Source organism: Astatotilapia calliptera, chromosome 3, assembly GCF_900246225.1.
Source record: "Astatotilapia calliptera chromosome 3, fAstCal1.2, whole genome shotgun sequence".
Classification (NCBI taxonomy): Eukaryota; Metazoa; Chordata; class Actinopteri; order Cichliformes; family Cichlidae; genus Astatotilapia; species Astatotilapia calliptera.
The window spans coordinates 49,125,485-49,140,935 of NC_039304.1; the positions used below are offsets into that span (position 1 = coordinate 49,125,485).

At 38.2% G+C, this 15,451-nt stretch overlaps 1 protein-coding gene across 1 annotated transcript; it reads right to left on the minus strand.

Moving 5' to 3' along the window:
* Window positions 1-2,212: 2,212 nt before the first annotated feature.
* On the minus strand, window positions 2,213-5,857 carry LOC113015417 (butyrophilin subfamily 3 member A2-like). The gene is made up of 6 exons (XM_026157455.1): window positions 5,718-5,857; window positions 5,162-5,503; window positions 4,117-4,395; window positions 3,847-4,028; window positions 2,937-2,946; window positions 2,213-2,869 (listed from the first exon to the last, which is right to left on the minus strand). Exons 1-6 carry the CDS (start codon window positions 5,821-5,823, stop codon window positions 2,427-2,429), a joined length of 1,362 nt encoding a protein of 453 aa, XP_026013240.1. The 5' UTR covers window positions 5,824-5,857; the 3' UTR covers window positions 2,213-2,426.
* Window positions 5,858-15,451: the final 9,594 nt, after the last annotated feature.

The window sequence follows — 15,451 nt, forward strand, 5'->3', positions numbered from 1 at the left end:
GGCATCAAATTTGATGCAGAACACCTGATTGTTCTGTAAATAGTTTGAAATGTTTATTTAAAAAAAACACCTTGGCTGCATTAAAAAAAAATAGCTTCAAAAAACTTTGTTGTTTGCCAAACTCAGTTACTTTTTTGAAGAAGTAACTATATAATTAATTGCCCAACATTGGTCATTATATACTGTATTTTGCAGACAGAGTTACAGGACTCTCTCCCAGACCACAGACTCATACTCATAATACAAGTCAGAGCTTTATAAAAATAAAAAAAAAGAAAAAAGAAGAAAGTTGTGTTTTCAAAATTTGAGTTCAAGTTATTTTTACTTCCAATAGTGTTAACATACTACACAGGTCAATGACTACATTTTTGTTTTACATTTTCATTGTAAGTGGGGCTAAAGCAGTTAATCAAAAGTAGTCTAACATAAATGTAAATGCTGTGATTTGATTATCTTAATAAATCATGTAACTTGGATGGATTCAATGCTGGCATGACCACAGTGCACACGTCTGATGTCGCTCACAGTGGTCCAAGGGATCGCTCAGGGAGTTTGTGTGTTCGCTCAGACACGTGAAAAATTAGAGGGAACATTGTTTATACCCCATTTTTTACCTGCTCACCCTTTCTCCCCTTTCTCATACTGGGCGTCACATCTTCACATTTTGGACATCCAATCAAGTGGTTGATATTTTATCACCCTATGTCCACCTTATCTGTCACTCTCTGTCTCTCTGAATTATAATATGATTTAACACAAAGTTTGTACTTTTAAACTTTAAAATCAATTCATTACATTTCCTTTGTTTTTCTTAACATTCTTTAGCACATTTTCACATGAAAATTTATTGTAACATAATTCAAACACAGAGGAATACTTTCACATCTTTAAACTCTGTTAATTCACTTTTTAAAAATGACTTATTTTATTAAACTTCTTTTATTAAATCATACATTTTGTAGTCAGATATTTTCTTAAATTAGTGGCCCCAGGCTGTCACTTTCACTCCCCCATCCTGCACCACACACCCACACACACACCAAGGTCAGACTCTTGGTGAGGAATTAGACACAAAACTGTAAAGGTTGAAGTTGCTCATGAGCACTTACACACCACCACAAAACTCAGACATTAAAACAGTTATTTCCATTAATCAAACTTTGTTTCTCATTGAAATAGTGATCTAATATTGATCAAACTTATATTTTGATTCATCTTTGATTAAAATTAAAAAAGCTTTATTATGAGGAAATAGAGGGAAAGCTCCGTTTTAGAACTTTGATGACTTTTAGGCTTTTAGTCTACACTAGTCCGGATAAATTTGAAAATGGCGTTTTCATCTTAAAACGCTCCGCGTCCACACTACCATTTTCAGTCGTTTTCACAGAGTTGTGAGTGCACATTGAAACGTCCAAAAACGTTGCGGCAAAATGTTGAGGAAAAGCACCAAGTTTTTTAAATGGACTAACAATTAGGTGGAGTTGTTGCTGCGAGTAACACAAAAGTACAAAGTTGCAAAAGCGAGTGGGAATTAAAGAATTTGAAGAAAAGCTATCTGGAGCATGTACAAACTGATATTAATCTTTAATAGAGCTGTCAAAATTGAGAGCAAACAAAACAACTGCTGTAACAACTGCCCTCCGCTGTCTTAGTTTAATTGGTCACATGACTGCATCACATGACTAAAATGCGTCATGGTTTTCAAAAAGGCTCCAGGTACGCTGTCCACACTGCGATGCGAAAACAACATTTTTAAATGTATCCGCTTTGAAGAACATCTTCAAAACGCTCCATTTTCCTTGACTGAAAACGCCGTCTCAGTGTGGACTGAAGGCCAAAACGGAGAGAAAAAGATGCGTTTTCAAACGAAAACGTATTAGTGTGACCTGGTGTGTGGCCTTACTCACATAAGTCTGAATATTAAGACCCTTTAATCTCTTTAATCTTTTAATCTCTCTCACCTCTGATCTAGAGATGACTGGGGGGGACTTTAGTCTCTTTCTACCACAGATCTCACAACAATACAATACATACAGCATATTTTCTTCTTTCTCTCACAGTGTAATTCTTACTTTCACACAGACAGAAGATTAAAAAGATTAAAAAATATTGATACATTTTATCATAACAACATCTCCTATGATAAAATACAGTCAAAATGTCTTGTTTAAGTGTATATAATATAAATTTAAAGCAAATAAATAAAGACATATCAGGTATCGCATCGCAAAATGACAGCAATGCAAAATCCACGTTTTATTTATTGTGTTACTCTGTTGCTTGCTGAGGAAAAAAGAAAAAAATAGGGTTAGGTTCACTACTGAAGACACTGGGAACATAAACTGAACACAACATGACAGTTTGTATGTGTGATTTTAGCATTGACATATTAAAGAAAAACTCATCCTGGGTTCTTACACACCGGTTCATTGTTTCTCGCTTGTTTCTCTGACAGTTTCTTCAAAATCTTTTTCATTTCTTTGTTTCTCTCTCAAGTGTTTAATAATTTGTTCCTTGTCTTTTTCTAACTTTCCCTTTCTTTCTGTCATCTGGATTATAATGTTCTCTGTTTCCTCCATTAGCTTTTCTGTCATCTTTAACAGTTCATCATGAACTTCCATTCTCTTTTCCAGGTCCTTTTCTTTATTTGTAAGCTTTTGCCTTTGTTTGCATTTATCCAAAGCCAAAGCTGGGATAGTCTCCAACATGATTTCTTTCTTCTCTGCCTTGTCCTCCTGAATCAGTGTGATGAGTTTTTCTCTCTGGTTCTTCAGAGATGTCTTCTGCTCCTTGAGTTTTTTAATGGTTTGTTGGACATGTTCTAAGTCTTCCTCATTGTTCTGAAACTCATCTTCAAGGCTTTTGTTTTCTGTTAGAATAAAATTGCAGGAAAAAAAATGTTTAAACCTAATATCGCTGAGAGCTAAAACACATACTTGGATGCTTCTTAAAACAAAACAAACAAACCAAAATATTTAAACTCTTCAATACTATTAATTACTGTATAATATAATACTAATTTAAATTAAAAAATGAATAAAAACATGAAACAATCTTGATTAGAATGTATATCCACATACATATCAATATAAGGGTTAATATAAATACCCTGTATTTAACTGTATTTATCTACAAGTATGTAGATCATAGGGATAAAATTTTGGTAATTTCTATGTATTACACATGTGCTGGCAGTTCTAAATTACTATACCAGTATTAAAATGTAAATAAAAATAGATAGTTTGAAGCATTACTATTACATTAGAGAAGTGCTGCCAATTTTATTCAAAATCACATATCTATTCATACATATTTATACATATTTTTCACATTTTAATTTCCTTTCACTTTGTTGTTTATAGAAGTAAATGAGTGCGAACATGATATTTTGATGGCAATACATACAATCAGGATGAAGCACAAAAAGTTTTTTTTTTATTATTATTGTTGCTATAACAATAATTTTACAGTGGGTGATTTCCTCAAATATCTTTACCTATCCCCCCCCCCAAATGTCTCAGTCACAATAGAGGAAAATTTTTACACATTCAGCAGGTCGCTGGTTATATTCTTTTATAAAAGTAAAGTTGTTGAGAGCCTTCAATTTTGCTGGTAAACCGCTGCCCTGCAGCAATTACATTAACTGCATCTTCAAAGCAACAATTATAAAGGCAATGAGATTACAAGATCATTGCTGTAATAATTTTGGTCATGCTGCAATCTCCATCCACTGTTTTCCCTAGGGTGCCTTTAACATTACTGTTTATGTGTTTGTGTCATTTTTATCTGAAGCACATTTGTACTATGTAGCCCTTTATTTTAAAGGCAGTTACACTAAAACAAGACATTAAAAAGGTCTGATGATAATTTGAGGTTGGGGTAAAAAGTACCATGAAGTTTGAACTTACTGATTTTCTTTTGTTCACATTTCCATATTAGGAATATTACTGTCCCGACGCTTATTAAACAGACAGCCAAGTTGATGGTAATGTGAACAGCAGTATTAGACTGGACCATGAAGAGATCACCTGTAAATACAAGGAGACAAAATGTTCTAGATTCTACTTTCTGTAACTGAAAATTAATGTGAGTGATATAAGAAAAAAGCATTTCTACCTGAAACATGGATTTGTGTCTCTTTGATTTGACTGATATTCTTCTGTTGAACTTTGCAGGTGAAGCTGTAGCTCTGTCCTTTCTCCACAGTCACTTTACTGCTGACAGCATAGAGGCCATCAGAACCTCTGACATTCTTTGTAGGTTCAACAGAAATGGGTTTTCCCTCACTGTACACCCACAACATCTGAGGCTCTGGATACCAGCCATTAGATTTACACTCTAACACCATTTTATTTTTGACATTAGTGAGTTCTATGACTGGTGAGGAAACTGAACCTGCAAAGAAAAGAATTAAATAGTTACTGTTCGCCCAAATTTATCTCTGATCAATCTTAACTCACATTGTTCTTGTCCTAAGAGACTTATAGATTGGCCCAATGATATGTGAAATCAACATTGCCAATCTGGCAGGACAAAATTCGAATATTCTTATTTATTCCATTTGCTCTTGTCAAAATTCCTGTATATAGGCTGAAATTAACTTGTACCTATCCAAGTATTTCCTTTGTCAAATCAACGTTCCTCTGGTCCCTCTTGGTCGTTAAAAGGGCCTCCTTGGCTGTAGTGTTTTTATCATGGGGCCAACTCCCCCTCGGTTGGCTAAATGCCCATTTAGTGGGTGCACAAATCCCCTCCAATTATAAATACTGTTGGTTTTTGTTATGCACCTCTCTTATTTGTCCAGCTGTTCCATGTGCTACACTGGTCAGGTTGTGTACCCCTATGGCCAGAATACTAGATTGCCAATGATTCAGTAGGGATTCCCTCTTGTCAGTTTGTGTCGGTATGCTCAGTCCAAATATATGTTCAAGAAACATTTTTTAGCCCAAATCAGAGCTGGTTTGGTTACCCAAAATAAATGCACTTCTATTCTCAACTCACATGTCTGTGATCCACTTTCTACTGGAGCTGACACAAGTGTTCCTTTATCCTACTTGTCATTCTGAGTGCCCTTTGACCTTCAATATCTATGTTGCTTAAAGTCTTTCTTCACATCTAAATTGCAAAGTGAAGAAATTAATCTAAATTAAATGAAACTTACCTACAGCAAGCGTCACCACAGTTTCTGCATTAAATTTAGGTACAAGGCATTTGTATGTTCCTGCATCAGAGAGTTGCACTGTGGAGAGTTTCATTGAAACGTCTCCACACTGCAGTTTGTTGACAGAGAGTGATGTTCTTCCTGTGTACAAAGGATTCTGCTCAGTCAGAAGCTCCACACCCTCTCGCCTCACATAGACAGATCTAGGTTTGAGGTCCTTTCTGGACCAATCCACAGTCAGGTCAACAGCATCCACAGCAGGTTCCAGGTGGCACGGCAAAATGATGTCATCACCAATCATGGCCACTACTGGCTGAGTTGGACCAATCATCTGATGCTGACCTAATAAATTTAGGCACACAAACAAATTCTGCAGTTTTGTAATTCTGGAGACTTCATGAGTTTCCAAGATCAGGCTGAGTAAGATATGTAACTGATTTATTTAACTAAATCAACATAAACTGTTGTTGTTACAGTGTTTGTTTTCATGTTCTGTTAAAAACTAAAGGTAAGTACTTTAAACTGTGGATTTTCTAAATGTTGGTGTGCAACTTACCACCACAAGATTGTGTTAAAAAAATGAGGATCACAACATGTTGCAAAACCAAGCGATGTCTATCCTTCATACGACTCATTCTAGATGTCTGCAAAAAAAAGGGCATATATCAAATCTGCAAAAACAACACACACACTCCAGCCCTGGTGAGCTGGTGTCGTGCAGGTTTTAGATGTGTCATTGATCCAACACAGCTTATTTAAATGGTTAAATTACCCCCTCAACATGTCTTGAACTTCTCCAGGGGCCTGGTAATGAACTAATCATTTGAGTCGAGTGTGTTGACCCAGGGTGATATCTAAAACCTGCAGGAGACCAGCTCTCAAGGCCTGGAGTTCGACACCCCTGCACTAAGCCATTCTCATGCTAAAATGCCCTTAAAAAATTCCATTATTTTAAAATAAAATTCTTAAAAGGTAATCATTTAAAATGTACTCCTCTTCAGACAAACAGTTACAAGACAGATCAATTGCATTGCAGGAAATATGGATATTCAGTTAAAAGACAAACTGGAAAATTATCACTGTTTCTTTGTGATGGTCCCCGTTCCTCACCGGCTGACTCTGTGTTTTGTTTGTTTTTTTCCTTTGTGCTCTCTCTCTCCTCTGCCAGGGCGGTGCTCATTATGGGCTCCTGTCCCTGGCCCACGCATCTGTGCTCACCGTCACACCTGCAGCCAATCCCAGCTGATTTGGAGCACTATTTATGATGGCGGACCTGTGTCATCCTTCACTGGATTGTTGAGCCATCAGCATCTGCCCTTGACCCGAGCACTTGTTGCAGGCTGCTGAGTTTGCATATTTTGCTGTGAAGTACAGCCAGACTTTGACCGCTTCGCCTTGGGCATTTTTAATCTGTAGCTCTGCTCTAAAAGAACGTACGTACCTGGCCCCGCCTACTATCCTCGGAAACGTAAAATGATTGGCTAGAATCTAAAGTGTATCACAGCTCAGGAAAAAAAAGCACCGAAATAAAGCACCGAAATGTGCGCTGCTTTTCGGTCTGGTTACTACCAGGGACATAGCAAACACTGAAATTAATTTTTTTTGCATGCAGCAATGAATTTTGTTCGCTCAAGTTTAGCTTTTCTTCTTTCAAAATAAATTTCTCCTCAAAATGCAACACGTGTACTTGCAAATTCTTTTTACGTGGTCTCATTTGTTTTTTTACATGTGCTCAGAATAGTGGCAAAAAAACAATGCCATAGTTTTTCACAACAAATTTTAGTGTTTTGTTATAAAGTTCTTGTTTGTTTGTTCCCTGTCTCAAAAACAAACACACACACACAAACCCCACAAACCAAAGAAACAAAAAAAAGAGAACAACTTACCACAGATGAAGACTCCAGACTATGACACAGTGATCCAAACTTTCACTGTCAAAGTGAAATGAGTCACTGAAGCTGAGCAGGAAGCAGGAACTAATGAGTCACTGCAAACCTGACATTCCTGTCTGATCAGTTTCTAGTGTTCCATCTATTAGATAAACACTGAGCACTATGAACACAGGGACAGTTACCTTTAATTGCATATATTTCATCAATCAGATCAGTACAGATCATGTGTAAAACAAAGATGAGCTCAAAATAGTTTCAGCAGTTTCTTATCATCTTCAATAAGGAGCTCATGTTGTTGGTAGCATTTGCACTTCAGTCTCTCTGTAAACACAACAGCTCTAAAAGTTTTGAACGTATTCTGATTAAAACTCTGTAGGCTGTAGAGCAGCATCATATTATAACAATTCAATTAAAATCTGTCTTACATCCACCAAATTCAACTTTATGATTTGTTGGTGGAAAATTGACAAAAAGCCTTAAAACCTAGAAACTACTATGCTTAAAAGTGCGCCGTATAATGTCAACATTTATAAAGTATAAAGATTTAAACTATCACATCACATTTGACCTCTGACCTCTTCCTAAGTTTAACAGATCAACCTGGAAGTTAAAGTAAAAGGAGGCAGCACAGCTGGAACTCTGTGTGTTCAGGGCACAAATCATCGTTCATATGTCACTTCACTGTTGTGATCTTTGTAAAGAATCATTTTTACCTCTAACATTGTTCTTTTCATTCACAACTGCTGTTTGCAGAGGTCCGGTTCGCAGCTCTGTTGTCATCACCACAGTTTTAGCAACGTTTGACTCTGAAAAAAAACGTTTTTTAATTAATAACAGAGGCAGATAAAATACTACATGACGTATCAAATAATAATTTCTCTAAGAAGGCTTAAAAGAACTTTATATAATGTCAAATTACTCATTAAAGTCAAAGCTAGAATAGCTCAGTGCGACATCATCAACAGTGAGTTAGATATTAAACATTTCCTGGAAGAACTCACCAACAACCAGCTGGATATCTGCAGATCTCTGCATGCTCTGTATCTCTGGGAGGAAACATCTGTATATTCCGTCATCTGAGAGCTCCACCTTCCTGATCTTGAGCGATGTAATATCATAGTAGCAGTAGAATAGCAGTAGAATTCAACTTTATTGTCATTGCACATGCACAGGTACAGGGCAACGAAATGCAGTTTGCATCCATCCAGAAGTGCTTAGTGATATAGATATATTACAATATATATTAGCAATAGTATAGATATGTAGGTATATTACAGAAATGGGTCTATTATGGTATGTTATAATGTACACGGTATGAAGTATGTTGTGAATATTCTATAACTAAGTATGTACAGGCTGTAGTGAGTACAAGCTATGTACAGGATATAAATATGAAAAACTATACAGAATATGAAATAAATAACTTTACAGAAATCTGAGATATACAGCTATACAGAAATGGGAACTATGCAAGTTGTAAACAGTTGTAGGGTTAAAAATTATCGAATGTACAGAATGATTATTTACACAGAGCTATACAGTAGTGCAGTTAAGATAAGTGAGGGTGTGGATAATTTCTACAGAGGCTATATAAAGTGCTAGTGGTTGTGAGTGGTGGTTCAGTCCATGTTATTATTGTGTGTTTGAGGGTACAGTTGTCCATTGTGGGTGTGTGTATGTTCAGTCCATGTGTTAACGTGGGTCAGATGTCAGGAGGCAGAGTTCAGGAGTCTGACAGCTGTGGGGAAGAAGCTGTTCCCGTACCTGGTGGTCTTAGTCCAGAGGCTCCTGTAGCGCCTCCCAGAGGGCAGGAGGGTGAAGAGTCCATGTGATGGGTGACTGGGGTCTTTGATGATTTTCCCAGCCCTTTTCAGACACCGCTTCCTGTAGATGTCTTTTATGACAGGAAGTGGTGCTCCGGCGATGCGCTGGGCAGTTTTCACGACCCTCTGCAACGCCTTCCGGTCCGAGGCAGAGCAGTTCCCGTACCAGACTGTTATACAGTTGGTCAGGATGCTCTCGATGGTGCAACGATAGAAGTTCACCAGGATGTCTGAGGACAGGTGGTTCTTCCTCAGAGTCCTCAAGAAGGACTTGACCAGCTTGGAGCAGTTGGTCGTCCAGATGAGATCCTCGGAGATGTGGACTCCCAGGAACTTGAAGCTGCTCACACGCTCCACAGCCGTCCCCTTAATGTGGATGGGTGGATGTGGGTCAGCATTCCTCCTGTAGTCCACGATGAGCTCCTTGGTCTTCTCGGTGTTAAGCAGCAGGTTGTTTGTGTCGCACCACTCAGCCAGACGATCCACCTAGTTCTATTTAATAGCATATTAATAAACTATTAAAGAAAACTTAAAAACTGTGTGATTATTGCCTGGAAAAACCTGTGGTAGGTTCTGTATAATAAGCATAAATAGAAACAGCCTGCAACAAGCTGGCAGCCAGTAGGTGGCAGACTGCTGCCAACTGGGAGTCTGCACTTTCAATTTGCCTCTTTTTTGACTTGCCCCGTAGAGCCATGCTTGCATAAACCAATGGATTATAACAATACACTTGGAATCAAGTCCATATTATAGGTTCTGCTGTAGGACTGCAGGATAAGTAAAACCTTTTTTTATTTCTTAGTTATATTTAGGACCATGTGTCTTGTAGTTTTTTTGTTTTCTTTAAAAATAACTCTCACTGAACCACCACAGTCAATCTGTCAACATGTTTGTACTCTCTGCTCAAATTGCCTTCATATTATTATTATTTTTTTTTTTTTTTGCTTTTTAAAGAACTTATTTCAACATTGCACTCATCAACAAACAAATCTTCCCTAACAAAAAAAGTAACTTCAAGGACCAAATTGCATTATATTTCTACATGTCAACATACAGGCCGCAAGTACGGGTGACATGGGCCTAAAGAGAGAAAGAGTTTGAGACACCTGCTTTAATTAGATGATCACACGACACAGATATAAAATGGTAGAATATGTTCTCAATTATAATTTACCATAAATGTATTGCTCAGGGATAGAACAACTTAAAAGACTACAAAGGCTGAACAGCTAAGTCCTTAGGGATGGGTATCGAAAACCGGTTCTTGTTGAGAACCGGTTCCCACTGTTTCAATTCCTTGGAATCGTTTGCCATTTTTGCAAACGATTCCCTTATCGATTCCAGTCGCCCCGAATGACGTCACCACGTTGCGGAGCGTCATTTACCTGGCAGGAAACATGGCGCGTAAGCGGCTCAAACGCTCAAAAGTTTGATTATACTTTATGAGAACCGATGACAACAGGGCAACTTGCAAAGTAGATATTTCATTTAAGGGAGGAAACACTACGAATATGCAAAAGCATTTGCTCACAAAACACGCGATGACACGTGTTTTTAATTCCGCTCCGGACTCGTGACTCTCAACCCAGCAGCAGCGGTAACGTTTGCACGTCCTCTCCCGTTAATGCGGCAGGTAAATAATCAACTAACACTGCATATTATGTTAGCGCGATCTGCCTTATTACAAAACCTGCCATTACTGTACATGTAGGTGACCATGATGAGAGAGACAGACAGAGTCTGGCTGGCGCTCGCTGGCAGTTCTCGCTGCAGTCTACCGGTAGCGTCTCCTTTCAGGCCAGGATAGACGAATGTCACCGAGCAGTGTCTAAGTTTGTGGTAAAAGGCTTGCACCCATTTGCCACAGCAGATGCCCCCGATTTTTGGTAAGTGAATGTGTTTAATTGTAGGCAGGGACATTACTGGATATTCTTGTGTAATTGCTACAGAATAATTTATGTTATACTTTGTTATTGCTACAGAAGAATATTTATTTTATTATTTTACATTTACAATTTTTTTTCCTGGGGACCCTGTGACACCACATTGAAGAGCCGTAGGCTGGATCTCTTAAGATCTCACTGTTGGGTTTGTAAGGCCATGTTACTCCTAAATTTCTATCTTGTTCAAAGAGAAGATATAAAACAAAGTTCTAAGCTAATCGACCTTAGTGTTCTCCTTTTAAAAAAAAAAAAAAAAAGAATCGATAAGAGAATCGATAAAGAATCGAATCGTTAAACAGAATCGAAAATGGAATCGGAATCGTTAAAATCTTATCAATACCCATCCCTATAAGTCCTACTTATTATTTCTCCACTATTCACTTTTAGTGTTGTTCCAGCGTACATGGTTCATGTCACGGTCCTGGTTTTGGTGACCTGTAGTGTTTTGTGTATTGTTATTGTTTTTTTATGATTTCTTTGTGGTTTGTGATTTCTAGTGTTTTGTAGTGGTTTAGGTCTGTGCCTGTGTGTCTCCTGTTTTACTTTGAAGGTCCGTGTCTCATGTTAATGTTTCTGGTTTTGCTCCCTTGTCTCGTTAGTTCTGCCTCCACAAGTCTGCATATTGGGTTTTTTTTCCTGCCTGGCTGCACACAGCCATAACAGTTCACACAGACAGCTTGATATACTGTTGATAAAGAAATTCACTCTCACAATGGGAGTACCTGTAATCATAACTCTATGACAGAATGCCAAAAATACATAATAATTTCTTGTAATACTGTGTGGTATGTGCCATATTTATGTAATGTTGATACTTCATTTGTAAAATATCACGTCACATATAAGATGTACCAATGAGAAAATATATAAATTATGTCGATACTCATATCTTGAATACACATTTACATAAACTTTTTTGTGGTCTACTTTTCCCTAGCTCTCCAGTCACATGATCATATGACACATGACTTCAAGTACTCTTCCACCCTTTTGTATCCTCCTGTCAAGGTCTGTGTGCGACAGGCAGGAAGGGAGGAAACAAAAACTCCAGGATGCGCCTCTGTCAGTGTGCCCCGGGCAGCTGTGGCTACAATGTAGCTTGCCATCACCAGTGTGTGAATGGGTGAATGACTGAATGTAGTGTAAAATGCTTTGGGGTCCTTAGGGACTAAGTAAAGCGAGGCCATTTACTTAAACTCAAAAAACCTCAACTTTATTGCACGAGTTAAAAGAAAACCAAACTGGAAAAACTGAACAGAACACACAGGCAAGTAAAAGGATGTGACGCAACACTGAACAGAGGAAAACGCAGACAATAAGATAAGATAAGATAAGATAAGATAAGATAAGATAAGATAAGATAAGATAAGATAAGATAAGATAAGATAAGATAAGATAACCTTTATTAGTCCCACACGTGGGAAATTTGTTTTGTCACAGCAGGAAGTGGACAGTGCAAAAGTTATGACGCAAAAATTAGAATACAATAAGAATAAATACAGTACACAGCTGTACAGAATAGAATAAAATAATATACTATATACAGTAGAATAAAATAGAATAAAAATATACAATAAGATAAAAATAGAATACGAATGCTATATACAACTGAGTAAAAATACAACGATGCCAGAAAGGATTATTGCACTTAGTGTTATTGCACATGTGTGGATGTGTGTGTTTGTTCAGTTAAAGTCTTTGTTGTGGAGTCTGACAGCAGTGGGGAGGAAAGACCTGCGAAATCTCTCCGTCCCACACCGTGGGTGCCGCAGTCTCCCACTGAAGGAGCTGCTCAGTGCTGTCACAGTCTGCTGCATGGGGTGGGAGACGTTGTCCAACAGGGATGACAGCTTAGCCGCCATTCTCCTGTCACTCACCACCTCCACTGGGTCCAGAGGGCATCCTAGAACAGAGCTGGCCCTTCGGATCACCCTGTTCAAAATAAATTAAAGGAGTAAATGGGGGCCAGGAGGGAAACACAGCTGACACTAATTAAACAAGAGACGCAACACTATAAACACAGACATGGGCTAAGGGAGCACAGAGACAGGAGTAACTTGAAACACGACTGACTGGGGAAGAAGATAATAAACATAAAGACTGAACTAAGCCTACACTAAACACGAGGAGACAGGAACAAAGCCTTGTATTTACAAAGTAGAGAAGAACTAGAGCACGGAAAATACAAAACAGAAACAAAAACACAAGTAATCATAAACCACGATGAAATCACAGATTATTAATAATAATAAAACTAAAGTCAAAACACTGGGTCACCAGTGATTAAAGTGATTAAAGTTTTAGACATAATTTTTTATTTTTTTGGGAGTGCCAAATACTCTCTACTACTACTTTCCCTTGTATAAAAATGCCCCATTCACTTCCACTAAAACGACATTTTTAATCTCTCTGCCATTGTAGTATAAAAACATGCTTTATTTAATTTCATTTTGAAGAAAAGTTGTGATATTTGACATTTTTACTTTACTTCACCAGATTTAACCATTTTGCCATTCTAGGCCAATTGAGAACATTTATTTTGGAAACTCCAACAACACCAAAAATTTAAACAACATAAGATAACACCACTGAACATATGTAATGTGGAAAAATTTAAAATAATAATAATAATAATGGATTGCATTCATATAGCACTTTTCGAGACCCTCAAAGTGCTTTATAATTCCACTATTCATTCACTCTCACATTCACACACTGGTGGAGGCAGCTACAGCTGTAGCCACAGCTGCCCTGGGGCAGACTGACAGAAGGGAGGCTGCCATATTGCGCCATCGGCCCCTCTGGCCAACACCAGTGAAGTGAAGTGTCTTGCCCAAGGACACAACGACCAGGACAGAGAGAGCAGGGGGATCAAACCGGCAACCTTCCGGTTACAGATGAGCTTCCCAATCCCCTGAGCCATGGTCGCCCCAAAATGAAAACATCCAGGCTTTGAATGAGAAAAGGTGTGTGTGTGTGTGTGCGTGTGTGTGTGTGTGTGTGTGTGAGGGAGAGAGAGAGAGAGAGAGGATTTTATGGCAGATTTTATGCATGTACATTTTTATACGCAAAGGTGTTAAAACAGAGTATGGATGGCATGTGAAACACCCTAGATTTCCAAACTTGGACTGAAAAGAAGATTTCCTACTAAAATCTGTGCCACAAGCTATAACACAGCCAAAATGATCGTCAAATCAAAAGAAAAAAACTTTTTAAAAAATGCACGTAACAATGCCTTCAGATCCGGAGACGCTCAGGCCTACAGTACGTTACAGAGGGGCATCAAAGAGGCCAAGCACAGCTACAAGCTGAAGGTGGAGGAACACTTTGTCCACACTGACCAACGATGCATGTGCCTGCGCATCCAGGTCATCTCTGGCCACAAGCCTAGCAATTCCACATAGACAGCCATGAATGTATCCTTCCTCAATGAGCTAAATGACTTCTACACTCGTTTTGTCAAGAGCAACAAGGAAAAGTCTGCCTAAACCCTCCCCTTGATGACTGCCATAACGTCATTCTCACCACAATGCACGTCCATAACGCACTGAGCAGTATCAACCCTTGCAAAGCTGCTGGCCCTGACAGCATTCCTGGAGGTGTGCTTTGAGCATGTGGTGAGCAGAGAGTCCCAGATTTAAACCCAGTGGGGGTATCCCCCCAAAGAGGGACAAAAGGACCCCCTGATGATCCTCTAATCACCTGAGCCAAGGTGTGAAAGCGGGTGTGGGTCCCAATCAGCCAGAGTTTCGGGTGAATCCCTGGAAACAAGACAAGACAGTGGAATGCTAGACAGAATAGGAAAATACACACAAAAGCAAAAGAGCAAAAGTAACTTGGTGTGTGTTTGTGTGTGTATATGAGTGTGAGATACTGCAGATAAGTTCTTGGAAGTGACGTGTATGAAGGTGTGTGCGTGCGTGTGTCAGTCTAGTCACTCACTGACAAACACTTAATAAACAGGAGAAAACGTACACCAATATATAGCCAGTTCATCCCTTCTGCTTTATTGCTGTTTACAAATGGTCACAACGATTTAAAATACTGTACACAAAGCCTAGGATTCTTAGATCAAACAAACAAACACACACACACACACACACACTATTAAGCACTACAAGTTGGGAGGCTGAGGCTTCAGCAAACAGCCTGATTTAAAAACGATTTAAAAATTAAAAACATTTACATTGACAGAGCTCTAAAGAGTCTTCCATTAACGGAAGAACTTAAGCAACAAATTTGTGTTGAGGATTTTTCATACAGTTATTATAACTATAAAATGACTATTAATTGCTTTCACATCAATTCTTGATGTTTCTCTTGTGCCAACAAGAAAACAGTTTATTTTTCATTATGCATTCATTTGTTTGGATATCTTATTTAATATTGGGTTAATTTGGTACATAGTTTACAATCTGTATAGTCTACAGATTGTAAACTATGAACAAGATTAATATTTAAGTTTTTTTTCTTGTATTTCTGTAATGATACAACCATCAGTTACATTATTTTTGTATTAGTAAGACAAAAGTCAAAGTAGCATGGGAAACATGAACCAGCCTGCTAGTTGTGTCAGATGCAGCAAAAGTCTGAAGTGGTTACTTGTTCCACCCACTGATATGAACGTAATCA